The sequence below is a fragment of the Boeremia exigua genome (assembly GCF_020726555.1).
Source record: "Boeremia exigua strain MPI-SDFR-AT-0100 chromosome Unknown C7974scaffold_4, whole genome shotgun sequence".
NCBI classification, from domain to species: Eukaryota; Fungi; Ascomycota; class Dothideomycetes; order Pleosporales; family Didymellaceae; genus Boeremia; species Boeremia exigua.
In genome coordinates this window covers 773,790-799,413 of record NW_025763521.1, presented here as the reverse complement: position 1 = coordinate 799,413, position 25,624 = coordinate 773,790, and the positions used below count along the sequence as shown (strand labels likewise).

The 25,624-nt window shown below is 53.1% G+C and overlaps 12 protein-coding genes and 1 non-coding gene across 13 annotated transcripts; 6 read left to right on the top strand and 7 right to left on the bottom strand.

The window, feature by feature from the left end:
* The first annotated feature begins 596 nt into the window (after nucleotides 1-596).
* Nucleotides 597-2,991, top strand: C7974DRAFT_146117 (beta-hexosaminidase precursor). Its single transcript, XM_046135686.1, has 2 exons — nucleotides 597-629; nucleotides 688-2,991. Exon 2 carries the CDS (start codon nucleotides 955-957, stop codon nucleotides 2,797-2,799), a length of 1,845 nt encoding a protein of 614 aa, XP_045998893.1. The 5' UTR covers nucleotides 597-629; nucleotides 688-954; the 3' UTR covers nucleotides 2,800-2,991.
* Nucleotides 2,992-3,151: 160 nt separating this feature from the next.
* Nucleotides 3,152-5,250, top strand: C7974DRAFT_389962 (uncharacterized protein). The gene has a single exon (XM_046141426.1). The coding sequence runs from the start codon at nucleotides 3,344-3,346 to the stop codon at nucleotides 4,877-4,879; it is 1,536 nt and encodes a 511-aa protein (XP_045998892.1). The 5' UTR covers nucleotides 3,152-3,343; the 3' UTR covers nucleotides 4,880-5,250.
* Nucleotides 5,251-5,279: 29 nt separating this feature from the next.
* On the bottom strand, nucleotides 5,280-6,449 carry C7974DRAFT_450665 (uncharacterized protein; the record flags this gene model as incomplete). Its single annotated transcript, XM_046145750.1, has 1 exon — nucleotides 5,280-6,449. The coding sequence occupies one exon, from the start codon at nucleotides 6,447-6,449 to the stop codon at nucleotides 5,280-5,282; it is 1,170 nt and encodes a 389-aa protein (XP_045998891.1).
* An 856-nt stretch (nucleotides 6,450-7,305) lies between these two features.
* On the bottom strand, nucleotides 7,306-12,310 carry C7974DRAFT_462129 (uncharacterized protein). The gene is made up of 2 exons (XM_046146189.1): nucleotides 8,890-12,310; nucleotides 7,306-8,840 (listed from the first exon to the last, which is right to left on the bottom strand). The coding sequence occupies exons 1-2, from the start codon at nucleotides 12,196-12,198 to the stop codon at nucleotides 7,551-7,553; spliced, it is 4,599 nt and encodes a 1,532-aa protein (XP_045998890.1). The 5' UTR covers nucleotides 12,199-12,310; the 3' UTR covers nucleotides 7,306-7,550.
* Nucleotides 12,311-13,098: 788 nt separating this feature from the next.
* C7974DRAFT_307461 (ClpP/crotonase-like domain-containing protein) lies at nucleotides 13,099-14,045 on the top strand (the record flags this gene model as incomplete). Its single annotated transcript, XM_046138131.1, has 2 exons — nucleotides 13,099-13,424; nucleotides 13,475-14,045. The coding sequence occupies 2 exons, from the start codon at nucleotides 13,099-13,101 to the stop codon at nucleotides 14,043-14,045; spliced, it is 897 nt and encodes a 298-aa protein (XP_045998889.1).
* A 61-nt stretch (nucleotides 14,046-14,106) lies between these two features.
* Nucleotides 14,107-14,818, bottom strand: C7974DRAFT_145667 (HIT-like domain-containing protein). Its single transcript, XM_046135685.1, has 3 exons — nucleotides 14,657-14,818; nucleotides 14,526-14,608; nucleotides 14,107-14,452 (listed from the first exon to the last, which is right to left on the bottom strand). Exons 1-3 carry the CDS (start codon nucleotides 14,688-14,690, stop codon nucleotides 14,168-14,170), a joined length of 402 nt encoding a protein of 133 aa, XP_045998888.1. The 5' UTR covers nucleotides 14,691-14,818; the 3' UTR covers nucleotides 14,107-14,167.
* Nucleotides 14,819-14,946: 128 nt separating this feature from the next.
* Nucleotides 14,947-15,822, bottom strand: C7974DRAFT_411138 (putative N6-adenine methyltransferase-domain-containing protein; the record flags this gene model as incomplete). Its single annotated transcript, XM_046143532.1, has 4 exons — nucleotides 14,947-15,173; nucleotides 15,225-15,411; nucleotides 15,466-15,745; nucleotides 15,791-15,822. The coding sequence occupies 4 exons, from the start codon at nucleotides 15,820-15,822 to the stop codon at nucleotides 14,947-14,949; spliced, it is 726 nt and encodes a 241-aa protein (XP_045998887.1).
* Nucleotides 15,823-16,005: 183 nt separating this feature from the next.
* Nucleotides 16,006-16,904, top strand: C7974DRAFT_411137 (beta-lactamase-like protein; the record flags this gene model as incomplete). The annotated part of the gene is made up of 2 exons (XM_046143531.1): nucleotides 16,006-16,089; nucleotides 16,146-16,904. 2 exons carry the CDS (start codon nucleotides 16,006-16,008, stop codon nucleotides 16,902-16,904), a joined length of 843 nt encoding a protein of 280 aa, XP_045998886.1.
* Nucleotides 16,905-17,080: 176 nt separating this feature from the next.
* On the top strand, nucleotides 17,081-17,177 carry C7974DRAFT_t54. Its single transcript has one exon. It is a non-coding gene; the product is annotated as a tRNA-Ser (tRNA).
* A 988-nt stretch (nucleotides 17,178-18,165) lies between these two features.
* C7974DRAFT_411136 (Prefoldin) lies at nucleotides 18,166-18,684 on the bottom strand (the record flags this gene model as incomplete). The annotated part of the gene is made up of 4 exons (XM_046143530.1): nucleotides 18,166-18,213; nucleotides 18,267-18,452; nucleotides 18,504-18,574; nucleotides 18,624-18,684. 4 exons carry the CDS (start codon nucleotides 18,682-18,684, stop codon nucleotides 18,166-18,168), a joined length of 366 nt encoding a protein of 121 aa, XP_045998885.1.
* A 151-nt stretch (nucleotides 18,685-18,835) lies between these two features.
* Nucleotides 18,836-20,952, top strand: C7974DRAFT_389950 (vacuolar protein sorting-associated protein-like protein VPS4). The gene is made up of 6 exons (XM_046141425.1): nucleotides 18,836-19,214; nucleotides 19,272-19,298; nucleotides 19,365-19,536; nucleotides 19,594-19,926; nucleotides 19,975-20,425; nucleotides 20,486-20,952. The coding sequence occupies exons 1-6, from the start codon at nucleotides 19,106-19,108 to the stop codon at nucleotides 20,705-20,707; spliced, it is 1,314 nt and encodes a 437-aa protein (XP_045998884.1). The 5' UTR covers nucleotides 18,836-19,105; the 3' UTR covers nucleotides 20,708-20,952.
* A 22-nt stretch (nucleotides 20,953-20,974) lies between these two features.
* Nucleotides 20,975-21,582, bottom strand: C7974DRAFT_145640 (Chaperone/heat shock protein). Its single transcript, XM_046135684.1, has 3 exons — nucleotides 21,439-21,582; nucleotides 21,302-21,389; nucleotides 20,975-21,235 (listed from the first exon to the last, which is right to left on the bottom strand). Exons 1-3 carry the CDS (start codon nucleotides 21,487-21,489, stop codon nucleotides 21,105-21,107), a joined length of 270 nt encoding a protein of 89 aa, XP_045998883.1. The 5' UTR covers nucleotides 21,490-21,582; the 3' UTR covers nucleotides 20,975-21,104.
* Nucleotides 21,583-23,113: 1,531 nt separating this feature from the next.
* C7974DRAFT_307084 (eukaryotic translation initiation factor-like protein subunit eIF2A) lies at nucleotides 23,114-25,438 on the bottom strand (the record flags this gene model as incomplete). Its single annotated transcript, XM_046138113.1, has 5 exons — nucleotides 23,114-24,649; nucleotides 24,699-25,116; nucleotides 25,166-25,237; nucleotides 25,288-25,357; nucleotides 25,414-25,438. 5 exons carry the CDS (start codon nucleotides 25,436-25,438, stop codon nucleotides 23,114-23,116), a joined length of 2,121 nt encoding a protein of 706 aa, XP_045998882.1.
* Between the last annotated feature and the right edge of the window lie 186 nt (nucleotides 25,439-25,624).

The window sequence follows — 25,624 nt, the reverse complement described above, 5'->3', positions numbered from 1 at the left end:
AGAGCTGCGTTTGTCTCTGCTGAGTCGTAAACAAAGGCACATGAACTCCGATGAGGCATCCAGCGCAACCTGCAGGCTTCGGATCTCGCCCGTTGCATTGTTTGATCTCCGCAAGCGCGCGGCGCCTTCCTCCTTGGTGCAGCTCCTGCTTTCGCTTAACAGCGACGCGCTCAAAATCCCCGGCCGTAATGACGGCTAAACGCGACCTCACCCCTATGCAGCGTCATTCTTGTCATTCTTCAACGTTTGCATTCTTTGCGCAGGGGACGCTAGACACCGCTGACATTACGAGCTGAGCGGTAGCATGCCAGGTGATGAGATTACCAGCCACAAGCGAATCTGCACCAAAACAATCAGTGACAACGCGCGTGTAACCTTGCACGAAACATGCACATCCTGGGGTGACAGCCGTTTGTCTTAGCGCGTCGAGTGATCGGCGGTCGGGTGGTGGAGACGAGCTGCACGCACCGACCAGGATGTCAATGCGGTACACTGTAAAAGCTGTTGGTCCACGATATTAGGGTTGCGGGGGCGGGCTCAGGAGGAGGACAACCAGCATCAGGTGTGGTCGTTGTCTTCGTGTCGGCGCGGGGCAAGTAACATCTCGACGCCGCCGCGCGCGTCGACTGGTAAGCATGCACTGGTGTGGTTGCAGCGGCGAGAGCCTCTTGCTGATACATGCGGCAGGGCTGAGCCCGCTGGCCTATCTCACCACACAGCACTGCTGTGAAGTGAACCCGACGCGACGCGGCTTGTGAAGCCCCCTGTCATTCACTTCCCGCCGGCACCACGCTTGCACGCCCCCAGATTGAAATAGCTCCTTAATCCACCGATGATCCCTCCTTTCAGCCGTCTGTCTCTTTATCTCCTTGTTCCCTCCCTGAGACTGAACCATCTATCTACCTGCTTCATTTCGCCATCTCCACAACATTAGAGCGGAATCACACCCACACTATGCGCAAATTTCTCTTGGCCTCCGTGGCTACGGCTTCGATGCTGTTCACCACAAATGCTGAAGCTGTCGCCGCCAACCCACTTCCCAAACCTTCCAACATCACTTGGGGCGACTCGGGGTGCTTCTCAGTTGGACCATTAGCTCTATCGGCTCCGGACCACGAGGTCCTGAGGCAAGCCTTCAACCGTGCTACAGGAACCATCACCCAGCTCAAGTGGATTCCTGCAGCAGTCGAAGCACCTATCCGTGAATTCGAGCCATTTCCGACACGGACTGCTCCCAAGAAATCAAGAAGAAAGAGGCAGTATGGTGTTCCACCAACTGGCAACTGCACCGGCCGTCTCACCACAGTCGATGTCGCTGTCATCAACACACACGCCGCTCTGCAACATGGGGTTGACGAGTCGTACACATTGGACATTTCCGAAGGTTCTAGCGCTGTTGCTATCTCTGCTGAGACTGTCTATGGCGCACTACATGCTTTCACCACCCTTCAGCAACTAATCATTAACGATGGCGACGGTAATTTGATCATCGAACAGCCAGTCTCCATCCAGGATTCGCCTCTCTACCCGGTGCGCGGCATCATGGTCGACAGTGGGCGCAACTTCATCTCCAAAGCCAAGATTCTTGAGCAGATCGATGGCATGGCACTGTCGAAGCTCAATGTCCTCCATTGGCACATTGTCGACTCTCAATCGTGGCCTTTGGAGATCAAAGCCTACCCCGAGATGACTGGAGACGCCTACTCGCGCAATGAAGTGTTTTCCCAAGACACCCTCAAGGAAATCGTCGGCTATGCCGCAGCTCGCGCGGTGCGTGTCATCCCGGAAATCGATATGCCAGGCCATGCCAGCTCTGGGTGGGGCCAAATTGATCAGGAACTTCTGACGTGTCAGGACAGTTGGTGGTCCAACGACGAATGGGCACTGCACACTGCTGTTGAGCCGAACCCGGGTCAGCTTGACATCTTGAATAACAAAACCTATGAGGTCACCGGCAAGGTGTACAAGGAGGTTGCTGACATTTTTCCCGATGACTGGTTCCATATTGGTGGTGACGAGCTGTTCCTGAATTGCAACAACTTTAGCTCCCGTGCAGTTGAGTTTTTCGACTCTGGAAAAACCATGGGAGATTTGTACCAGTATTGGGTCGATCACGCCATTCCCAACTTCCGCAAGCAGGCTAATAAGACTTTCGTCATGTGGGAAGATGTTGTGCTTTCCGCTGCGGTCGCTGCTACTGGTGACGTGCCTAAGGACATCATCTTGCAGGCCTGGAACAACGGTCTTGATCACATATCCAATCTGACCGCAGCTGGGTACAAGGTTATCGTCTCTTCATCTGACTTCATTTACCTCGACTGTGGCTACGGTGGCTGGGTAGGCAACGACCCTCGCTACAATGTCATGGTCAACCCCAACGCCACTGACGGAAGCCCCAACTTCAACTGGGGAGCTGGAGGAGGCTCATGGTGTGCGCCATACAAAACCTGGCAACGCATATACGACTACGACTTCACTTTCAACCTTACGGACGCGCAAAAGTCACTTGTTCAGGGTGCCATTGCCCCGCTCTGGTCTGAACAAGTCGATGACGTGGTCATCAGCCAGAAGATGTGGCCTCGCGCTGCAGCCCTTGCTGAGCTTGTGTGGTCAGGTAACCGCGATCAAGATGGTAACAAGAGGACCACAGAGCTGACACAGCGAATCTTGAACTTCCGCGAGTACCTCGTTGCCAACGGTGTTCAGGCGGCTCCCTTGATGCCCAAGTACTGTCTGCAGCACCCCCACGAGTGTGACCTGAATCAAAACCAGACTGCGCTTCATGTATCGAGTGCATAGAAGCTGTAACGGCAGCTACTCTCATGAATCTTACAATTCTTCCTTTCTCCTGGGCGGCTACATGATTCGAAACTTGGGCGGTGGATTTGAAGTAATTCGAGACTGCATTTGATAAGTCGATATTCCCGAGCTGTACCAAATACATCTCACACGTATGCAAATTTCACCTGCTGTTCTACCTCCTCCGCGCAACCCTTGAGCATGATGTGAGGGTGCTGTTAGTGTGCTCGCTTACAACCCAATCATAAGTCGAGTTCCCCGCTGTACTTGCAGCTGAGTACTGCGCTACCCAGGCGTACCTCTCATCCTGCCTGAACCCCACGAAGTACCCTAGAGCGATTCAGGCGCGCATCTGTGAGTTCTCCACCTCTCCTGCATTATTGCGTGCCATATCCACACACCGTCGCGGACAGTTGCGCAACATTGGTGCCCATTGCTACTCCACGGCACATCGCAATATCCTTCCGAGCTTGCTGGAGTCTGATCCCAATATGAAGACTAATGACCATTCACAGCGACTGCAGGCTCATCTCTACTCGCAGCCATGTCTGCGATGCTCGACGACCCTACGGCCCCAGTCATCATGCGTACGTCTGGTGATGTCCCCTGGCCTGCACCTGGAGGCCCATTGCCCGTGGGCATTGCACCATCTCAAGTGACCCTTCGCGACCGCGTCACGACAGCAACTATCATCCCCTTCTCTGCGCCAAACCAGGTGCCTCTCACACTATTGGCCTACTTGTGCGACCAGCTTGGCCGCGAGATAGAAAAGGGCGATACTTACCCCATGATCGAGCCGCTGCCGCTGGAGAACTTTGGTCCGTACTGGTTCGGCGTTTTTGGGGCCATCATGCTGCTTGGCGAAATTCAGGACGGACGAGAACTGCATGAGATGGCGCGGCAGGGCTGTGACTGGGAGCGTGAGTGTCTGGGGAGCTTTTACATCAAGCCAAACTATCCTGGTCGGTCAAGCCATGTCTGCAACGGTGGGTTTTTGGTGACTGATGCTTCACGGAATCGTGGTGTTGGTCGCTTGATGGGTGAGACGTACTTGGACTGGGCGCCAAAACTCGGGTACACATACTCGGTCTTTAACCTTGTCTATGAGACTAATGTTGCATCATGTCGGATATGGGATGCCCTCGGCTTCAAACGTATCGGTCGTGTCAAGGGCTGCGGTGACCTAAAGTCACATCCAGGTGAGCTAATCGACGCAATCATCTACGGTCGCGACCTAGGCCAGGAGGACGACTTTGTATCTGAAGAACGATTCGACAAGATACGCTTTTACTTGAAGAATGGAAAGTATCCAAGCGGTGCCGACAGAGCCGAGAAGAGTCGTTTGCGAAGCGCCGCAACCCACTACAAGCTGACACCGGCTACGGACCACGAACCAGAGAAGCTCTGGTTGAAAGGCAAGGAAGTATTGTCAGATGCACAGCGTCAGTACGAGATTGCGCGAGACGTACACCACAAGTCGCATGGTGGGATCAACAAAACCACCGCCGCTATTGCAGAGTCTTATCACTGGGTGCGCATCAAGGAAACTGTCAGCCAAGTCATCCGCAATTGTCCTGAGTGTAGTGAGATGAACAAGGGCCTGTCAGCTATGCGCACAAACCAATCACGATCATCTACCACCAACGGACAGCAGCATCAACAATACTCACCACCCGCGAACGATCAAAATGTATCTCCAGCAGCTATGACACAATACGCGCCAGACCAGGCGGCAGATCGTGCCAATTCGCCTAGCTATCAGCTTCAGTCGGAAACTCAGCAGCAACGTTCACAGCAACCTCCGTATTCTCAGTACGCCAATGATACGTACGATTTACCTCTCGACCCTGTGTTGATGCAAGGGGTGCAGCATCTAGCAGATCTTCCGCCTAGTCCGTTTCTCGCTGCTCAAACCCAAAACGAGGATCAACAACTGGGCGGCCATATTCTACTAGAAGCCTCTACCAATTCTTATGAGCATACCGGCGGGCCGCAACGTCGGGTGCCGAGTGCGAGAGCAGAGATGAGGCGAAGATTGGACCGGGTAGCTAGGTATGGGCGGCGGGGAGCCGGAACGTGAAAACCAGGATGACTTCGATTCTAACTTGTATTAGTGACAGAACAAGAACAACTATGCGTCTTAAGTACGGTGCGTTCTGGGAGGGATTGCTGTAGCTTGAGGCGCATGGCTGCTGACTGCCCTGGACTCTTGGCTGACTGGATTCTCCTGCCTTCCAATGTCAGGTCCTGGCTGGCTCATCAAACCAACAGAATAGACTCGAGAGTACGCGACGTGGGTTGTCAGACAGTCCACCGGGACGCCTTTTGCTCTACACATCAACTTGCTATATACCGGAAGGCCGGGACGCAATTTAATGATGTCTTACAGAAATCACTCCGTATGTTTGATGACGCCCAGAGACTTGCAATTGTTGTACATGCCTACCCAACGCCGCATATTATGTGTAAATCGTCATTGTTCAGCCGACCTTGGCGCTTTGAGTGCCGTTCGTGACCCCCTGCTCCTCAAGGCTCGTTTCTCCAAGCTCGACCTTCAATTGTTTAAGATACTGTCCAAACTCGCCAAAATTGGAGTAGTTCCACGACCTGGTAGCAGTAGAAATGTTTCTAGCAATTGAGCACAGGTGGTCGTACTTCTTTTTAACCGTGATGTACGTTTTGCGAATGTTCCTGAGCTTCTGCTCTTGATCAGATACTGCAGAGGCATTTGAATATACTGGAGAAGTGCTCGAGCGATACTGAGATTCATTTGACGCCTTTAGCGCAGTATTGTTGTTCTGAAGACATGAAACTTCACATTGCAAGTCGCTGATTTGTTTTGCCAATTGCTGCAGGTCCTCGGTTACTGTGACTGCTTTGCGTGCAGACTCCTCGTCTTTCTCAATAAGCCTTTGCGTGAGATCCGCATTCTTTATTTGCTCGTCTCTGCACAAGCTTTCGTGATTATCCCGCTGCCGTAAGAGATCCGCCTCTCCCTTCAGGCAGTCTTGAGCTGCCGTAAGCTCTCTGCGTAGATAGTCACATTCCCAACTGAGATCGCTTGTGCGAGATCTTTCAGTCTCAAGCTGTTCTCTTAGGTTTGCCAGGTACTTGTTGCTCGCAATACTCTGCTGACGCTGTAGTTCGAGTGCTTCTTGCTCTGCTCGTGCTAGAACTTGGCCGACTTTTGCATTAGATGCACGAAGTTCTTCGCGAAGCTGTCTCAGCTCTTCTAAACAATTCTGGTTTGTGCAAACAAGGCCATCTTTAAGACAGTGTTCTTGGGTTGACGCTAACACTGATGCTGTACTCGGATCTTCTGGGTCGTCCGAAGTATCGATCTTGGGCATCTGAGGAGGCGGCGTTAGACTGACAGTCTTGTCCTTTCGAGGAGATTCACTGAAGCCATCTTCGTCGTCCGAGATGATGAAAGCATCAGCTATACTTGCGCCTCTTCCATTTACCCGTTTTCCACTGTTAGCTTTAGGTACCATCTTCTGGATCTTTGAGGCACGCTCAGACTTGCTAGAGGCAAGTAGACTGCGCTTCTTGATATTGGTGGCCATCGGTTTCCCTTTAAATTTCGCCTTAGCTGAAACCTGCTTCTGAGAATTCTCCGTGTGTCCATCCATCGGAATCTTAGCAGGCATACTGTCTTCCTCCCTTGATTTGATTGTTGGGATATCCTCAGAAAAATCTGTCCTGATAGGCGAGTATTCACCCGGACTCCGGTACACGCTTTCCCGATTGAAAAGTAAGTTGTTGAATAGGTCCAAGGTGCTAAGACGCTGAAGAAGCAGAGGCCTTCTCGATCGAGTGGAGTGGCTGGCGAGCTCTGGGGGGTCACGGACTCTTGGCATCAAATGAGCCAGGACCAATGAACCTTTGTGACTCTGTTACTTACTTGATTCTTCTTAAGATGCAAGTAAACAGCCGTCCGAGAATGATGAATTTGTAGTCTACCGGGCCTGAGAAGCCAAGGGCTAACTTCCAATAAGTAATTTGGACGCCAATATAATCTTGAGACTTGATAGCAGGGTCGCCCTGAATCGTGGGTGCAAACGACGTTTGGTCACAAACAGCTTCTGTGATGACCCAGAGAGTATTTAAGCGTTCGTTGAGTAGAGTTTTCTCAGACGTAGTATGAGCAAAGCGATCGTGTTGTCGAAGTGCGAAGAAGGAGGCGCCGTCGGCTGACGATCGTGGAGCGCAGCAGTCAGGTAAAGGCATGAGAGCGAGTGAGAGCATGCGGTTTGCGGCAGGGGACATTGTTCGATGTGCGTTTGGTCGACACAGACGACCAGTCTTTCATCAGTCGCACGCAATCGTTGTCGACATCAGTTCATACTATTGATTCGATAGGATCGGCGGCTTTGATCATCGGGATGCGATCATACATTTGGAGCAGCTGGCGGTCGAGTGGAAACGAACATACAAGGCAAGCATGACCTTAATGGTGGTGCCGGGAGCTATCGCACAGTTAAGAAGAGGTCAGAAGTGAACATTGCTTATGAATGTCTTGATTGCTCGAGAGTGACTACGTTGCGATAACGTACCATAGAAGCGTATGCCGCAATTTGGTCCAGGGCGTCGGATTTTCAGGCGTTCACTACTACGACCAGAACTACTCTTCAAGAAATATCGGTAGCCTGTGGCTGTGGCGGGGCGGAGCCGGCTATGGCTCAATCGCTAAAACATGTTGCCGTAATAAAGAAGCAGACGCTACCATACACCAAACCAATTGTACAAAACTAATACATGTCCTCATCCCTCTCTTGCTGTCTATCCAGAGTAGTCTGCCTACTCAACACGCTGTTTCTCTCACTCCTGTCTCTGCTACGCACAGAACCATCGACACTCATGCTTCTCTGCACACTGAGCCCGTCTGCAGCAAGTCTGTCACGCTCCCTCTCGAGCATTGCTCTGAGATCCGCGTTCTCCTCCACCTTCTGTTCCAGTCTTTTGCGAGCTCCACTGCGATCCAGGAGTCTGGCCTCGCGTTCGGCTTTGAGCCTTCGCTCCAGCTCCTTCAGTCGGTGTATCCACTTCTGCTCACTTGGCTGCAGTGGCCCCGCCTCAGGGTACGGGTGGCCTGGGGACCGACTTCCGCTTTGAGTTTGCTGTTGTTGTTGCTGGAGGTGCTCCACCACTGATGTGGAATGCGCTCGGAGCAAGGTATGAGCCATACTTGCACGCTTGGACGAGGTAGGGGAGCCAGTGCGTGACGGGTTTTTGCTGACTACTATGTCATTGCCGGTTTGCGTATTTGAGCCAATCGCTCGTAGAGTCTGCACCTCTGTTCGAAGGGTTTTGTTTTCGTTTCGCAGCTTGGCAAGTTCCGCAGAATTTAATTCGACCATCCCACCACGCACGGTACTTGGTCTTCCAATAGATTGTCTTTGTGCCAGTACTGCTTTCTCAAGCTGCTCAAGACGCTTGACCCGCCCATCAAGTGTGTGCTCGAGGGTCTGGTAGTCACGAACTAGATCCTTCTCGGTGTTACGTATCCTTTGCCTGAAACCCCCGATGATGCCTTCCACCGTCTTGACTGCAAGGATCATGTTGTTGTTGAAGCCTCTGATGTTCCTGGAAATGAGTTCCATAGAGGTTAATTCGCCATTGATAAGGGCATGGCTTCGACACCACTCGGCGCCACATAAGGTCGACAGTCGATTCCAAAGAGCGTAGAGCAGATTGTTTCGCTCAAGCAACTGCTCCTTGTACTGTTTCTCGAGGTTGTGTAGTTTCTGACGATCCTGATTACGAAGAGACTCAAGTTCGATGACCCTCATCTCGTGTTGCTGTATTGTTCTAGTCACCGATTGATGGCCACGTTTGGCATTCTCAAATGTGACCGCCTCTTGTCGCCTCAATTGGCGTTCACGCTCGAGAGCTTCTGTACTTTGACGAACTTGCAGTCCTGTGCTTTCGAGGAGAGTATCACGGTTGCGCAATAATTGCTCCTTCTCAGTAAGGTCGTTTCTCGTGAAGTTTAGCTCTTCAATGGTAGCATCGAGATCTCGCTGCAGCCTTGTGATGTCCTATGACTTGTAAGTAAAGATCTGGTTGGAGCGATAACAAACCGCATACTTTAAGCAGACCAGGCTTGGTGCCGTTGCTGTTACCAAGGGCATCGCGGATACTTCCTTCAAACTCGTCGTGCTGTCGTCTCCAATTATTAGCTTCCACCTCCTTACTGGACAGGTCTTTTCGCAACCTCCTGCTCTCTTCTTTGAGTTTTGCCAATTGTGCGTTGAGATCAGTCATGACCTTCTCCACTTCTTGTTTACCATGGCTCTCCAAAGCGTCTCGTTGTTGTCGTTCTTCGGCGAAACGTTCGTCAAGATCCCGTATCCGTTCTTTTTCGTGCTGGATATTGATATGTGCGTTTTCGAGATCGGACTCCAGCTCCCCTATCTTGATCTTATCGCCCTCTTGTTCCTCTCGCAGGAAGTCAACCTCTCCTTGACAGCTTTCCAGTTGGATGTCCAGTTTTTCGTTCTTCGCCCTCTCATCATTGAGCATCTTGTCTTGTCTGCCTAGCTCCTCGGTCGCGTCGCGTAGCTCAGATTCAAGCATCTCAATTTTGCGCATGCTTGCATTCTGGTCGTCTTCAAGTTGAACGAGGCTTTCGCTGACGTTCTTCATCTCCTGTTGCAAGGCATTGAAGTCTTCGATCGAATGCTCGAGATCCGTCGCAAAGCGGTCACGCTCTTGCTGCATCTGCTCAAGTTCTGTTTCAAGTCTCTGAACAGTGTCAAGGGCTTCTGCTCTAAGCTCTTCGCACTCCTGTTCTTTGTCCTGTAATAGTTCCAAAGCTTCGTTCCGCTCTGCAGCAAGCGCCTGGATGTCGTCAGATTGCGCCTCGAGCTCCGTCTCGCACTCTTTGACCTTATTCTCCGCGTTCTCAAGCATGTCGAGATGTCCAACGAGTTGGTCGTCAAGTTCTTTGTTCAGAAGTTTGAGCTGAGAAAGTTCATCTCGTGCTGACGCCAATTTACTCTCAATATCTTCGCGCTCAGAATCGCTCATTTGAGTTACCCGTGTGCCGCCACTAGCGCGCGAAACAGATCTCATGTGATTGCGTGAGATGGACCGTTCCAGGATACTATCCCCGGCGATAGAGCCAACGTCTCCTCTTCTAAGTGTGAGCCTAAGGCCCTCGTTTTCTTCGCGCAAACGCGAGTTCTCTCGGTTCCGAGACGTGAGCATAGAGGTCTGAGCATGAAGATCTCGCTGTAGCCGTTCATAGTTCGCGTGGAACTGATCGACCAACGTGCTGCTACCACCAGACGTAGGACGAGGCTGATCCGAACCTGCGTCCGATCGATCCGCATAGGATTGGTGGATAAGCCGCGAGCTGTTGTGAAGCTTACTGTTATGATTGTTTGAATGTAGGAGGATCTGACGATTTTGCTCTCTTGTCCTCTGTAATTCCTCACGTAACCGGTCACGTTCGGACTCTGCGTGCGCGCAGCGAGTTTCGAGCTCTTCACGACGAGCCCGTTCCTCGTGGAGATCTTCTTTCCAGATATTGACCGCCTCGTCAAAGCCAGACTCGCCGGATGGGCTCTTTTCGCGCATGGTCTTGATGTAATCTGCCATGCGCCGATTATCTGCCTCCTTCTGAAGCGCTTCGTGCTGCCACTGCTCTGTGATTGTCTCTGCGGATTCTAAACGCTCGCGAAGGAAGTGAATCTCCTCTTCCAACTCGGTCTGTCGTGACGAGTGCTCGCTCTTTTCATCTTCAGAGCCACTGCCGCTGTCTTTGGTTGCAGATTGTCCCTCCTCTTGGGACTTGAGTCTGCGTTCCAGCTCTCGTACTTTCTTGCGCCATGTTTGCGATTCCTTCTTCTCAGTCGCGAGGTCTGTTTGGAGCTGAACGTTCTTAGATATCATCTCCTTGACTCCTTCATCGGACCGGTTTTGCAATGCCTGATCAAGAAAGTGGATCTTTAGCTTAAGGTCAAAGTTCTCCTTGCTGAGCTTGTCGATCTTGCTGTTCTGCTCTTTCAAAGTAAGGTTGTGTTTGCTTCTCGTGAACGGAGTTGCTGAGTTACGTTTGTCGGGCGACCGTAAGTGCTTGGCTCTGAACTCTCGTGCGACTGTGTCAGGGACTTGTATATCCTGGACGTGCCTAGCGACCACGGTATCAGTCAGATTTGTGGACGCTCCTACGCCAGATGTTCGTGGTGTCTCCGGTGGAGTCGTAGTACTAGCCACTTCCTCATCCAGCCTTCCAAGGCCACCTTCAGATTGCAGTAGAGCATTCAGCGAGTTCGCACTGATGCTCCGGTGCTTGTCATATGGATTCGAATCGCTATAGCCCGACACAGAAGATGCGATGCTGCCTAAGCTAGGCAGTCTTGACAAGCCCATACTACTCCTGTGCGGCAAGCTCACACGAGGAACTGCGCCACCGGTTTGTAATGCGTAGTCTGCGCCGAGGCTGGCTGTGCTTGCGCCATCGCCAGATGCGTCGGAGCGGTTCGTAAACGAGGAAATAGACGACCGCTGGCTCGATTGGCGGTTCTGTAAGAAGCTGGGTCGCTTGCCAGCGTGGGGCGAGGTTGTCGTGATCAGGGGCAGCGGGACGGCCATGCCGTCCACGCTGGGTTCGGACGTAACGCTGAGCGAGCTCGTCTCCTCAAATTTGCTGAAATCCGGGGCCTTCACAGTGGACGCGCTCGAGACAGGACGCTGGGAAGGGTCCAGTTCCTTGCGCTCGGCGTCGGCCGCGGCCTGAGCGTCACTGCGGTCCCCGTGGCCCTTGGATCGTCGCTGCGCGGCGTCTGCGGACGGTGACGATGGCGCAGCTTCAGACATGGAATTGCCGTGGCCCAGCGAATCGTCTGCAGCATGCTCGTGCCGTCGGCGCGCTGCAGGAGTCTTGTAGGCACCTGCTGGCGTGGCCGCCTCCTCCGACAGCATCGAGGACTCTGTGTTCTGCGAGTCATCTCCGCTGTCTTCTGCTCGCAGCGCATCTTGGGCGTCGCCTGTGGCGTGAAGCGCAGGGCGCACGGCTCCCGGCGAGCCTCCGAATAGATAGGTGTCGTCGGCGCCAATGCGCGTCTGCGACGCACCGGGGGGTGCAGAGAGGTCCGGTATGAAGCTTGACTCAACATCCATCAGGTGGCGCTTCATGCGGCGATCCAGAAAGTCGCTGGCGTCGCCCGGCGCGGTGTCGTCGTGCAAGTCCGGGCGCAGGAAGCTGTCGTCGTCGGGATCCGGCAGCGGCGGCAGGTCTGCATCGGCGACATCGAAGGCCTGCACTTCCGCGAAGTCTGCTATGCTGCGCTCCATCGGGTCGTGCGTGGTGGCGGCCGGCGTGGCGGCGGTTGGTGTGGGCTCGTCGGTGTTTGTTTGGAGCTTCGCGGCGGAGGCAGGACCAGACGCCATTTGCACAGAGGCGCGCACGGCGTGGGGCGGCGGCGCGTGGGTGGAAGAGGCCCTGCGACGCGGTCACCGGCATGTTCTGGCCCTGGGGCAGCCAGCGGAGTGAAGAGGTCCCTAGACGCGCGAACTCTCTCCTTGCGCGACCGATGCGCCAACACTGTTCGTGTGTTTACGCGGCCAGTGCGCACGCCGCAGACCCGCCCGTCATCTCCAACGTCCAGCGTCGCGCAGCGCCAGTCGGAACTGCTCCCGGGCGGCCACCATGTCCCCTGGGGCGCGTTTGCGAGCAGCCTCCAGTCCTCCAGTCTCTGCGCGCAGCACATTGGCGAGCTGTCGTTCTCGTTTGCGTTGCTTGTTCTGCACGCAGGGACATCGCGGTTTCAACCCTTCTCCACTGCCCTGCATCAGGAAAAGGCAATCGCGACAGCTACACGCCCAAATGCCCGTCCAAGACACGCTAACTTGCTGCCGAACCTTCTCATGGGGAAAGGGTCCAGTCCTTGGACGAGATTCTTGGTATTGCCGCGCAAGTTGCATTTGGGCTATTCCTTGCCAATTCATGCATGTGCTAAACTCTGCCACCTTGTTGTCACGCATCATCAATTGCTCGGAACAGATAGTCTCCATCGTGCAGATAGGTGTTCACCCTCGCGACCCAAGCGGGCCGGGCGCATATAGCATGGGCCCCTTCGTCAAAGCTTTGGTGATGTCGAGGCGGTTCAGCTGGCAGGTCGTACCTAATAACTACTACGCGTGAAGCTGCCATTCCGCAAGTAGAAATGACGGTAAGGCTGAGATAGCACCTCGGCTCATGGCCCGCTGCTAGCCTTGAGCTACTTCTCAGACCCAGCCAGAGGAACGGAGCTTCTGTTCTCTGCTTGTCTGCCCAACAACAACTACAAAATGCCTTATTTGTTGCGACCGACGTCACGGTTCGTCGTGCGATCAGTTCAGCGCTGCGCGTACTCGAACGCACCCTCGCCTGTCATCAATGTCATCAACTATCCCGCACCGCATTCTGGGAACATCCGAATCCTCTCATTGAATCGACCTGCCGCTCGCAATGCCATTTCAAAACAATTGCTCTCCGAGCTCAACCAGCAGATCGCTAGCATACACAACGAGGGCCAGGCAGGGCCGACACGAGCACTCATCTTGGCCAGTGAAGTTGACACAAGCTTTTGCGCCGGCGCAGACCTCAAGGAGAGAGCAACGTTTACGCAAGCAGAGTGAGTGTCTTGATAGTTGAGGTTATACGTATGTCTAATCAGTGCGAAAGTACTGCCAACTTCCTCACTTCCCTTCGCAGCACCCTGACCTCGATTCAAAATCTCGCTATCCCTACAATCTCCGCCCTTGCCGCACCCGCATTCGGCGGCGGCCTCGAGCTCGCTCTCACAACACATATGCGCGTCTTCGGTAGCACGACTACCGTCGCACTACCCGAGACACGCCTCGCTATTATTCCTGGCGCAGGGGGTACTTATCGGCTCCCTGCGCTCATCGGACTTGCGCGCGCACGCGACATGATACTAACAGGTCGCCGAGTCGGCGCGCCAGAAGCCTATTTCCTGGGGCTATGCGATCGGCTGGTGGAGATCACGCCTGAGGAGCAAGCAAAAGAGGGCGAAGCAAGAAAGAAGGTCTTGAACGAGGCAGTACAGCTTGCCATCACAATTTGCGAAGGGGGTCCGATCGCGATCAAGGCAGCATTGGCGGCAGTTGAGGGGTGTGCGCTGGGTGAGAAGGCAGAGAATGCGGCGTATGAGCTGGTCGTCAAGACAAAAGATAGAGATGAGGCACTGGCTGCATTTCGGGAGAAGAGAAAAGCTGTATTCAAAGGGGAGTAATGCATTCATCGTGTGTGAAGTACAACGGATGTATTCAGCGTGTCCAACCCCTAAACATGTAGACAACATCCCACCAGATCAAGCTCAAGTTCACACAGTGTTTCATCGTCATGCGCACCTCTTCACATCTTGCTTTTGATCTCCTCCAACAGCTTCTTCAATTCCCCCTGGTCAGCCTTCTGCGTTGGCCACTCAATACCCAATCCCTCCTGATTATTGGGCTTAGGGATTAAGTGGAAATGGACATGGTCAACCTCTTGGTGCGCAATGCGCCCGTTGTTCTGCAGTATGTTATAGTCCTCGACGCCCTGTGCAATGGCGATCTTCTTCGTCACAGACAGCACCTCGGAGAGCTGATCGTCGGGGATGTCGTGTAGCTTGGCGCCGTGATGCTTGGGGATGATGAGCTGCAGAGTGTTTCCGTCAGTAAGAGCTGAGGAGACTTTGTAGGCGCTATTGCGCAGGGGAAGGAGGCTTTACAGAGTGTCCCTTGCTCAGGGGCCCGATGTCGAGAAAAGCCAATGTCTTCTCCGACTCAAAGATCTTCAAGGATGGGATCTCTCCTGAACCCTGTCAGATGGCGATATATGGCGACTTTGATAGGTCCATACCTTTGATGATTTTGCAGAATATGCAGGCGGCCATTGTGGTGCTCACTGTGGTTCTCACTGTCGAATTGGGTGTGGCGTGATGGTAGAGGATCGGTGCTATGTTGAGCTACGCATTTCCTGAGCTGTACCTAGGTAAGGTGGGGAGGGGCAGGGGCGGGGTAGCTCCGCGGCTTGCGCTGCCAACATCAGACGAACCGCTTGGACTAATGATCTAAACCTGGCTTCAGATGTTGGGAGACCAAACACATGGTCCGACATTTTATTGCGTATGATTCTCGAGTCCGACATGCTCACAAGAGCTGCAACCATTTCCACGCATCGCACTCAAAGTTTGCGTATGTTCTAAACTCATTGCTCAGGCCTTTCGCGTGTCTAATGTCATGGTCTGTGGTCTTGACACCAGCTTTGCCATACAACTTGCCTGTGATGATGCTTTCCATTCGCTCTCCGGTGCAAGCAATTATTCGCACGGTCTCAGATGACCATCCTTTAGCTAGCCATCGCACGGTCAAGGTGGCTAGGAGTAATCAGCAAAAGCCAATCTCATAATGCATAAGTTTGCACTGACCTTTGGTCTGACAATCGTCGCTTAAGAAGGGAGGGTCGACGATGATGCGGTCAAAGGAGCCTTTCAGCTCAGTAGGTAGTTGTAACGCTTTCTCGAAATCATAGCGTACAAATTCTTTGAACACAGCAAACCGCTCGTCAATCTCCAGCAACTTTATGCGCGGTCGACACTTGTACTCCCCAGAAGCCTATGACTTATTAGCTCCATCTAAATCCATACGCTATTATGATTTACAACTCACGAGCAGGTTCTTTATCTGGATAAACGCACTCGGTGCGCTCACAACCGCAATACTCGTTTCGTCTGTGGCGCCGTCGAGCAGCTGTCTTGCAAGCACTGTGGCGGTCTCGTCGCTATACCAAAATTGGCTTGCATTCCAGTCTTCGGTGAAGGCGTCCATGGACAGTTTCCCGTCGAAGTCATCTTCGGCTTGCGACTTCAATGCCTCAAACTGCTCCTGGCGTGCATCACGCTCGCCGTAAAACTCTTTCAGCGCGGACAGAGCGTCGCCTGAGAGCTGTCTTCACTGCTTAGCACAGATCGAGTTTCAAGATCGAGGGACGTACGGGACATCATCGTCAGAGTCGTCGATTGGCATTTTCGTTTGCCGACTGATTTATGTGGTCCTGAATGGGTGATAGTCTACGATTCGTCATCTATTCCGGAACCACGCTAAGACAAGCGCGTGCCGAGGTAGCGAATGCGAAGATGAGTAGACAACGGTTTGAACATGTTCCCGCGCCTACGGAATCTTATAGGGTTTACAAGACTATACTCGAAGATGTCTGAGCCTCAGGTCCCTCTGCCTGATGTCGAACAGCTCAGTGACCGGGTCATTCGGGTCCTCGGAGGGAATCCTTCCAAGGTGAGCAAGCGGCGAGCATTGGACGACGGGTACGCGGAAAGACTAACAACAATCAGTTCACTTTACAAGGCACAAATACATACATTGTCGGCACAGGAGCAAAGCGGCTGCTGATAGATACTGGCGAAGGCAAGGAAGCGTGGATCGAATCGCTGAAGAAGGCCCTGTCAGAACACAACATCACAATCGACACAGTCCTCATATCCCACTGGCACCATGATCACACCCAGGGCGTGCCTGACCTTCTAGTCCATTCTCCAGACACAAAGGTACATAAAAACAATTCAGATGGCAACAGTGACTGGCTCTCCATATCCGACGGGCAGATCTTCTCAATCGAGGGTGCAACGCTGCGCGCCTTCCACTGCCCCGGACATACAGTCGACCATATGGCATTCATTCTCGAAGAAGAAGACGCCATGTTCACCGCTGACAATGTGCTGGGCCAGGGTACGGCCGTCTTTGAGGACCTCGCAACCTACATGACGAGTTTGGAGACTATGGAGAAGCAGTTCAAAGGCTGTGCCTACCCTGGCCATGGCCCAGTGATCAAAGACGGACCAGGGAAAATTAATGAGTATATCAAGCACCGGAGGCAGCGCGAGCAGCAGGTGCTTGCTGTGCTTGCCACGGAGAGGGAAGGTGGGTGGACGAGTATGGAAATTGTCAAAGTCATCTACAAGGACTATCCAGAAAATTTATGGGAACCAGCGGAGAGAGGGGTCATCCAAATTTTGGAAAAGTTGAAGGGAGAAGGCAAGGTCGTCAAGGAAAGCAAAGGAACATGGTCGTTGAGTGGCAAGGCGAGTCTTTAGGCGACCAATGATGTAGGATCGGCTGAAAACACGGCGCTGTCGTAATAGAGCCCCGCCCCAATGTGACGACTTGCTCAAGTTGTCGAGAAAAGCCACAACTGTTCAGGGTAGGCTCCGGTGCAAGATTGTACAGTGATATATATTTTCTTACCAGGCAAACTGCTTATCGTCCGTTGGACAATGTGCCAGAGTGGTTAATGGGTTAGACTTGAATCTTCACATTCATGGCATCTAATGGCTTCGGCCGCGCAGGTTCGAACCCTGTCATTGTCGTGGTATATGCTTCGGCATTAACCCCCTGCTTTTTGCCAACCTTGGTATCCTGAATGCTCGTGGAAAGGTCGCTGAATGGAGATTGCACCAGCCGTTACATCAACGCCACCAAAACAAATCCAGTTAATTTTTCCCAGATGATCGCCGAGTCTACATAACTACAAGAAAGGAGTATCAGATGACGCATGTCTGAGGATTTAATATTTAACTATGTCATGTGATCAACAATCTGCTTTGTTCTTCACACTACTCAAAGAAAAAGCCCACATGAGAAAGATGCCGATATCTCATGGGTAGTTTATTTGACATGCCTTTGCGCTCTCTGTGGGCCGGGGGTAAGCAAGTCTGCAAGCGTGCATAGTCGTTTCCTCCGCGTGGCTCAGCTAATTGGCGCGAAGTGCAGGCCTTCAACAACGCAAGAAGAGTGCTGCAGTTTAGTCATAGCTGAGAGCTGTAGACAAAAGGCTTTTTACGGAGGTCTTGAAGTGCGAACCTCAAGGAGAAAAGCTTGAAATGATTGCTAGACACAAGTTTCTACCAAAAGGATTTGACAATTGATCATCTTTCATGATGATGGATGGCGTTCTGTGTACAATCGTGTTATTCTAGGATGCTTTACATCACAGCTTCGTTCTCGATTCTATCGACCTTGCTCACATTGATTCTTGATGCGGTCTTAGCGATGATATCTAAGCCATGATATTGTTCAGCGAGGACGTGCTTTGCCGTGTTGTTGAGTTCGACTTGAACTTGACGAAAACTTCTTTCACACGTCCAAGCTAATTTAGTTCCTGCGGAACTGACGACCTGCAAAGCGGGCTTCAGCTTCTCCGTAACGTGTTCCTTCAGCTGTTCGTCCTCTACAGGCTTTCAAAACGTGTATGTCTGAACTGCAGCTGACATTGTCCGATTGCGCGGTGGGATTGTAGTATCCAATCGAAAAGGGTATCTTGTTTTGCCTCTAGTATGTGCTTGCGACGATCGTATCCTAGGCCGATGCTTGTTGTTGCTGCACAGCATTCTGAATCTGAATAATCTGTATGAGCCGTCAAAACAGTGGCCAACCCAGTTCTCGCACTCGTGACCTACCTCGACCTTGGCCTTCTCGCTCTTCTCTTGGATTCCCTTGATTTGCGTCTCGAACCGCCTAATCTCCTTCTCGATGAACTCCAGCCGACCGTTGACCGACATGAGTGCCTCAGTCTTATCCTGCTTCAGCAACACAGGGCCAATCTGCTTGTAGATGTTTGCATCATCAGTGAGAAGGTCGAATTCCTGCGCCTTCGCCTTAGCCCCAAGTACACGCTCGGTATTTGTCTGTCACACCTTCTTGACTGTCGTGTTCTCCTGCTGCTGCGATTCGAGCTTCTGGCGTGCCTCTACTGCTGTCCCAAGTTCTGCGTTGCGGTCAGCGGATGGTTGCCACATATGTCCACACGTTCTCACCTGCCTGCAGGCTCTGGTAGCTCTCCGACAGCTCCTGGAGCTTCTTCTGAACGTCCGACATGATTTGTTGCTGCTGAGTAACAACTTGCCAAAAGTTTCCAGATGTTTCAGTCGCGCGGAGCACGCGAAGGTGGGATGTCGAACCAACTACACTAGGTCTAGCGAATCGCGGGGCTAGATTCGCGGCTTGGCTTGGCCATGCACATGGAGGTCATGGAGACGACTCACTCACATCACTGCTCTGCGATAAAGCTCACCTCGCTGCCCGTCTGACCATTCACTGCTAAAGAGAGAGCTAATACGCTGTCTGAAGTGTTGCCTAGCAGATACCACGATATCGCAGAGCGAGCAGACGATTGCCCCGCCGAAAGCACCGAACCACCGCTATAGCACAGCTCGCACGCAGCCGCCAACGCGACGCGCATAGACATAGGACACGTTTGGGAAGAAGCCGTGGCATATAGGCTAGCAAAAGTGCAAAGATGAGCCAGGCAGACTTTTTGGGCCGCGCCATTGAGCAGGTCAAGAAGGCTATTGAGACCGACACGGCTGGCGACTATGAGGCGGCGTACCAGCAGTACTACAGCGCGCGTGAGTAGCAGGGACTCTGACACGGTTGGTGGAACACAACATGCTAACATGCTACAGTCGAGCTGTTCATGCTCGCCCTCAAGTGTACGTTTTTTTCATTTGCGGTTCTAGCCTGAAAAACAACATGGGCCACACACTGACCGTCGGCAGGGGAAAAGAACCAAAAGTCGAAGGATATGATCCGAGGCAAGGTTGCCGAATACATGGAGCGCGCCGAGAAGCTCAAGCAACATTTGAACCAGAACGACGCCTCGAATCGCAAGAAGCCGTCCGCCATGGGCGCAAATGGAAAGTCGGCTGGAGGCAGCGGGAAGGGCGGCAAGTACGTGAAAATGCAGAGATCGCAGATGTAGGCGTCGAAACTGACGGAATGTCACAGGGATGATGAAGATGGCGAACAAGATGCCGATTCGAAGAAACTCCGCGGTGCGCTCTCCGGCGCCATCCTCACAGAGAAGCCCAACATCCGATGGGAAGATGTCGCAGGTTTGGAGGGTGCCAAAGAGGCACTAAAAGAAGCCGTGATTCTGCCCATCAAGTTCCCACACCTGTTCACCGGCAAGCGACAACCATGGAAAGGTATCTTGTTGTATGGGCCGCCTGGTACGGGCAAGAGTTACCTCGCAAAAGCGGTCGCAACAGAAGCAAATAGCACATTCTTCAGCGTGTCCAGTTCCGACTTGGTCAGCAAATGGATGGGAGAATCCGAACGGTAAGTTGTTTCATACGTAGCCCTTTTCAAATACTGACTATCACGCAGATTGGTCAAACAGCTCTTCGGTATGGCCCGCGAAAACAAGCCCTCTATTATCTTTATCGACGAAATCGACGCGCTCTGTGGTCCTCGTGGCGAAGGCGAATCTGAAGCCTCGCGCCGCATCAAAACAGAGCTTCTTGTGCAGATGGATGGTGTTGGCAAAGACTCGAAAGGCGTGCTCATCCTGGGCGCAACGAATATTCCTTGGCAACTCGACTCTGCGATCCGCCGCCGCTTCCAACGGCGTGTCCACATCAGCTTACCCGACACACCAGCGCGCATGAGGATGTTCGAGCTGGCAGTCGGGAGCACACCGTGCGAGCTTAGTCAAGCAGATTACCGGCAACTCGCCGACTTGTCAGAAGGTTACTCGGGTTCGGATATTAGCATAGCAGTGCAAGATGCGCTGATGCAACCTGTCCGTTTGATCCAGACAGCCACACACTACAAGCCTGTAAGTCTGCATGACTTTATCCTTCGTCTACTTTGTTAATGCTGACCCACTACTGCACAGGTCCAAGTTGAGGGTGAGACCAAATGGACACCCTGTTCGCCCGGCGATCCACAGGCCATAGAGAAGTCATGGACGGAATTAGATGGTGACGAACTCCTCGAGCCACCACTACGTGTACGCGATTTCGTCAAGGCGATCAAGAGCAGCAGACCGACGGTCAGCGGCGAAGACTTGACTAAGAATGCCGATTGGACCAAGGAGTTCGGAAGTGAGGGTGCCTAGATAATATCGTAGTCTGTACAAAGGGAGGGTACATAGTTTTACTGTTTTATACCGAATGAGCGAATCGATGGGGCAACCGGCGTTGACAGGAGGTCTTTGGACAGGTGCAAGCATGATCAACTCAAGTCCATTCACCATCTGCAATACGGTCTAACACCCAATGGCTTTACCTTGAGGATCGGCCTGGCGGATAAACGTTAGATGAGATCAACAAACATAGCATCAAACACTACAAGACCAGATTGTGTAGAATGTGAGAATTAATGTCATTACTAGCCCTCAGGCTTGATATTGTAAAGCATCTTCAACGCATGGGTCACAGGATGGCAACAATGGCCATCCTGTCCAAAACAATCCGGGTATCATTCGTCATCGTCAGGTCGGATGGTCAGAGCACTTAGTGTTTGCCGAGACCAAGAGCCCCCTTGACCTTGTCGCCAACAGATTCGTGGGTGGAGCCGTGGACGTTGTTGTCCTTGGTACGGCCAACCTTGTCGCCGAGTGACTGCGCAGTGGTCTTGTTGGAGTCTGTTGACACATCAGTAAGCATGACTGGTAGAAAGGCATTATGTGAAGGGGCGGCTCTGAGCATACCAGGCTGGGTCTCACGAGCAGTCTTGTCGGCGGCACTAGTAAGGCTTTCCTTGGTCTTATCGAGAGTAGACTTGGAGGAGTCGGGGGTCTAGAGACGGTCAGTGATGAAGTGTGGAAGATGTCGTCAAGAAACCCACAAGCTTCTCCTCAGCCTTGGTGTGGAAGTCCTTGCGTGCGGCCTCGGACATCTTGACTTTTGTTCAGTTGGTATTTAGAGTGAAGTGGGTGCTGGGTGTAGGTGGCGGAATTGGAAATGTTAAGTTCGTGGATGAGTGCTGTAGATGCGCATGGAGGTGCTCTATATATGTTTATCAGTCACGCAGGAGGAATACGACTACGTCATAGCCGTATTAACACTCATGCCTGCTTGTGGTGATGGCTGTTAGCAAGCATGTGTACGTTATGTTGATCATCCATTGCAACTCCAGGCTCTGGTTTGTGAGCAGGGGCATAGCAGTACGTCATGCGTCGCCTGACGGCCATGGCGATACCAAAAGCGAATGCAACTGGTGGGTTTCGTTGGCGATGGCGATTCGCTTGTTTGTGATTGCGATTCAGAATGACAGGGGTCGTCCCATCCAGCAAGTACAGACACGTTCGAGGCCTATTCGCCCGTGAGCATTGCTACGCGAGTCCTGCGTTATCTCTATGGTGAAGTCAGGATCTGGCCTCTGGCACCGTGAAACTTCTACTACCGTACCTGTTTGACAGGTTGTGCACGTTGATCACGACGTGTTCTGAGGTATGCGAAGCTTACACGCTATGGTAGGCAAGAGCGGGCCGTTGCATGTCAGGAGTGGACCCACACCACGGCGACGTCATAGCTTGCAGGATGTTGGACGTCAAGCTCCACGAGACGACCAGAAGTCCACGCAACAGATATACATTCTTCCTTCAATGTTAGGCTAAGACTACCTATGACGCATTTGTTGGGATACTGGAGAGACTTTGACGAAATTTGTCAAGTTGGCACTAACTCCCTGCCACAGCAGCATACCTACAGTCAGTACTCAAGGGACATGTAGTAGGCGTCAGGGGTCTCGTCCAATAGAGAGAAGTCTATTGAAGAATACCATAACGATTCCTAGCATGTCATATCACCGATCGTAAAGTGTAAGAACGCAGAATGTAGACAAAGAAACAAAATCACCTTGAGATCTATGCAGCAGCGACAGTTCTACTCAAGACAGATGTTTCCAGTGCACCTATTTACCCTCGTTAGTAATCTTCTTCGAACAAGATACGTGTCTAGAGTTCTAGGCCTGAGCAGCAATGTTCGGCTTCTGTAAGCAGACACTCATCGCTTAGCAGCATAAGCGATGACAATACCAGAGAAACCTATGATGTTTTGGCCACTTGAGCAGCACTACTCTGAGTCTTATCACTGCTCAAGACCATGTCTCGGCCGGACGAAGACCGCATTGAGGACACACAAAAGACCAGACATAAATGAGGCTGGAACCAATATTTTCCGAAGGGGCTACGATATCGTGAAACATTGATTGCTGCGGAGAGCGGCGGCAAGGTGGCGGGTTTAGACAAATTTACACGATGATACGTGACTTGATGCTATAGCAAAGAATGATTTTGTGCTTTTCATCGTAGCCAGTGCTAGATACTGTCTACTGTACTTCCGCATCCAATTTACCTTTTGGTCGGATCGCTCGGCAAGAGGCGTGGGCTCAATGGCAATCGTGGTTGACTTTTCATTTTCCCATCTGGGTTGGGTGAGGGAGTTCGACTCTCCGGAAGTGGAGATCTCATGTAGATGCTGTTGATGGACTTCCAGTCCAGCCTAGGCTCCAAGAGGTACTAGCCTTGGAAACCAAGCCCGGTGAGCTCCTTGCGAATGGATTCTTCAGTACCAATTTTCTTAATCTGGGTGTCCTCAAGCTTCTCGCCGCCTGCCTGCCTCATCTTGAGCTCGTCAATAGCGCGAACCTTTTTGAGCAGGCCACGAATCTTCTTGTCTTGAGGTCCACCGCCTTCGCCAGGGCTAGTAACAGTAAGATCGGGAGCCGGTGCGTTCGAGGTCTGAACGGGAGGTGGGACGCGAGCATCCTGACTACGCTGTTGCTGCTGACCTGGATTCTGTCGCGGTGGGCCTTGGGCGCGGCGGTCGGGGCTGTTGCCGTATTGACGCTGCTGGCTGGGGCTCCTGCCATTCCCGAAGCTACCATTCTTACTGTGGCTGCGCTGACGGCCATCGCGAACATCGCGACGTTCAGGACTGCGACCAGCAGGGCCTGTGGGCACATCAGCGGTGAGGCCAGCTGCCTTCTCCGCGGCTTCGCGAGCCTTCTTCGCTTCACGCTTCTTCTTGTTCTTTTGCGCTGCCTTGGACAGCTCCTCGCCCTCCCCAGTGCCCGAGAGGCTGACGCCGCCTCCAGGAGCAGCACCTGGCGGCAGATTCTGTGCAGGCTCGGCACCAGGTACCTGACGACGGCCGCCTCGGCCAAAGCCGTTTTGGAATCCAACATTGGTTGATGATACACCGGTATTGGTGTATGCTGCTCCACCCTCATCTTCACGCTTGAACATGAGAGGGGTAGCGGTTCCTCGCGCACCGGGAGGACGATAGGCACCAGCCGGCTTGGATGGGGTTTTCTGCGTCGCCGCAAACGCAGCAGCTGATGGGTGAGGGACAGGGGCAGTCAGCACGTTATCCAAGGAGTGCTCCTGAGGCGACTGCGGGCGCCAAGTAACATGGTACAGCTCAGTGATGTCCTGATCATACATGAGAGGTCCAGTAATGTGATAAATGCGGATACCGTTGTCAACGCGAAGACGCGGGCTCGTAGTCGCGGTAAGAATATGCCTACCATCGGGACTCCACTCGCAGTAAGTGCAATTGGCAGCCTTGATGGTGCAGACTTTGTGGTAGTTCCTCTCCAAGTCGTAGATGTCGACATCTCCAGCCAGGTTACCAAAACCTGCGACGAGCACAAAACGACCGTGCGGCGAAAAGTTGATGGTGTTCCTCGGGCCTAGATCGAAATTGTGCTGAGGAACAGCACGGGCATTGAAGATGGTGGTCTTTGCTGGCATGTAGCCGTATACGACACCGAACTCCTTCGAGTTGGGCGACCAGGACACGTCGTGAATGGGGCCTTCCTTGTCAAGCTGGATGCGCGAGTCGAAAGAGCCGTTGGCGCTAAGAATGTACATGTTCGTCTCGCCGTAGTAACTCTTGTTGGTCTTGTCGACGTCGGTCTGGGCCAAAACGATGACGCTCGTGCCGAGGTCGTTCCACTTTAGCTGGACCTTGTCGCTCTTGAAGAACGTCTTCTGCGAGACCGGGGAGTTGAACTGAGGCACTTGGAAGACCTTGACCGAGGCAGGCATACCCTGGCGACTTGTTAGCCCGTGTTGTGATAGCGTGGGGAGCCAGAAGTACCTTGCGCTCCGGAACAAAAACGGCAACTGAATGGTTCTTGCCGGGCGACAGAGCAAAGTCGGTCACGCCCTCGACGTGCAGCTTGTTCCATGGGTTGCGGAGGTCCTCGGACTGGAAGAACTGCACCTCGTTGGTGACGGAGCGTGCGCAGAACTTCTCGTCGGGGGAGTACTGCAGGTTCCAGCCGGTCTGGGACTTTTGCACGAATTCGCCGACGACTGCTCGCTCAGCGCCGTCGGCGTCATCGGACACGGTCTTCCAGACCTTGAGGTTTTTCTTGGCATTGCCGTCCTCATCCTTCGATGGGAGCTGCCATGTGATGATGTAGGTGCCCAGCGGGGAGAAGCCGAGCTGGAAGACGTTGACGGCGGGCACGGTCGAGACGAGGCTGCCGTTGGAGGCGTCGATGACGGAAACGCTGGCGGACGTGTCAGCGACAGGCGGCGTGCAGCAGGGGGCAGGCTTACTGTTCGGGCGACGCCCAGGCAAAGTACCTGCTGTCGGGCGAGTAGCACTTGCAACGAAGGTTGCCCTCGGGCCTGGCGACGGTCAGCGCATTGGCTCGCAGACACGTGCTGCATCGACTCACGGGGTGAAGCCGGGAAGCGGCTCGTAGGCGGGCGCCGCGTTGAGGATCCCGATGCCCTTGGAGGTGCGATCTGGCAAAGTTTATTAGCGCAGCGCGCGGGCGCAGCAGGCGGCGGGCAGCACGTACAGGCCAACTGTGTGGGAGCCGCCATGACTAGTCAAAGTCACAGTAGACGGTACAGAGGGGGCCTGGCAAGGGGCTGGTGGTCGCGCGTCTGGAGTCTGGCGGAGCAGCCGGCGTGGTGCGTGGGCGGTGAGAAGGCGAAGGCGGAGACGGAGACACGTTCGCGCGGGCGAGGGACGTATTTCGGCGGCTTGCTGGGGTGCTCGCGGGGCCG

Excerpts from the sequence above, each read along its gene's own strand:
- C7974DRAFT_145640 (XM_046135684.1), bottom strand. The coding sequence starts at position 21,489 with ATGTCCGAGGCCGCACGCAAGGACTTCCACACCAAGGCTGAGGAGAAG. Across the intron at positions 21,390-21,438 it reads CCAAGGCTGAGGAGAAGCTT|ACCCCCGACTCCTCCAAGTC; the intron begins GTGGGTTTCTTG and ends GACCGTCTCTAG. Across the intron at positions 21,236-21,301 it reads TGCTCGTGAGACCCAGCCTG|ACTCCAACAAGACCACTGCG; the intron begins GTATGCTCAGAG and ends ATGTGTCAACAG.
- C7974DRAFT_145667 (XM_046135685.1), bottom strand. The coding sequence starts at position 14,690 with ATGGCCGCCTGCATATTCTGCAAAATCATCAAAG. Across the intron at positions 14,609-14,656 it reads ATTCTGCAAAATCATCAAAG|GAGAGATCCCATCCTTGAAG; the intron begins GTATGGACCTAT and ends GACAGGGTTCAG. Across the intron at positions 14,453-14,525 it reads CCCTGAGCAAGGGACACTCT|CTCATCATCCCCAAGCATCA; the intron begins GTAAAGCCTCCT and ends AACACTCTGCAG.
- C7974DRAFT_146117 (XM_046135686.1), top strand. The coding sequence starts at position 955 with ATGCGCAAATTTCTCTTGGCCTCCGTGGCTACGGCTTCGATGCTGTTC.
- C7974DRAFT_462129 (XM_046146189.1), bottom strand. The coding sequence starts at position 12,198 with ATGGCGTCTGGTCCTGCCTCCGCCGCGAAGCTCCAAACAAACACCGAC. Across the intron at positions 8,841-8,889 it reads CCAAGCCTGGTCTGCTTAAA|GACATCACAAGGCTGCAGCG; the intron begins GTATGCGGTTTG and ends TACAAGTCATAG.
- C7974DRAFT_389950 (XM_046141425.1), top strand. The coding sequence starts at position 19,106 with ATGAGCCAGGCAGACTTTTTGGGCCGCGCCATTGAGCAGGTCAAGAAG. Across the intron at positions 19,299-19,364 it reads GTTCATGCTCGCCCTCAAGT|GGGAAAAGAACCAAAAGTCG; the intron begins GTACGTTTTTTT and ends GACCGTCGGCAG. Across the intron at positions 19,537-19,593 it reads GGCAGCGGGAAGGGCGGCAA|GGATGATGAAGATGGCGAAC; the intron begins GTACGTGAAAAT and ends GGAATGTCACAG.
- C7974DRAFT_389962 (XM_046141426.1), top strand. The coding sequence starts at position 3,344 with ATGTCTGCGATGCTCGACGACCCTACGGCCCCAGTCATCATGCGTACG.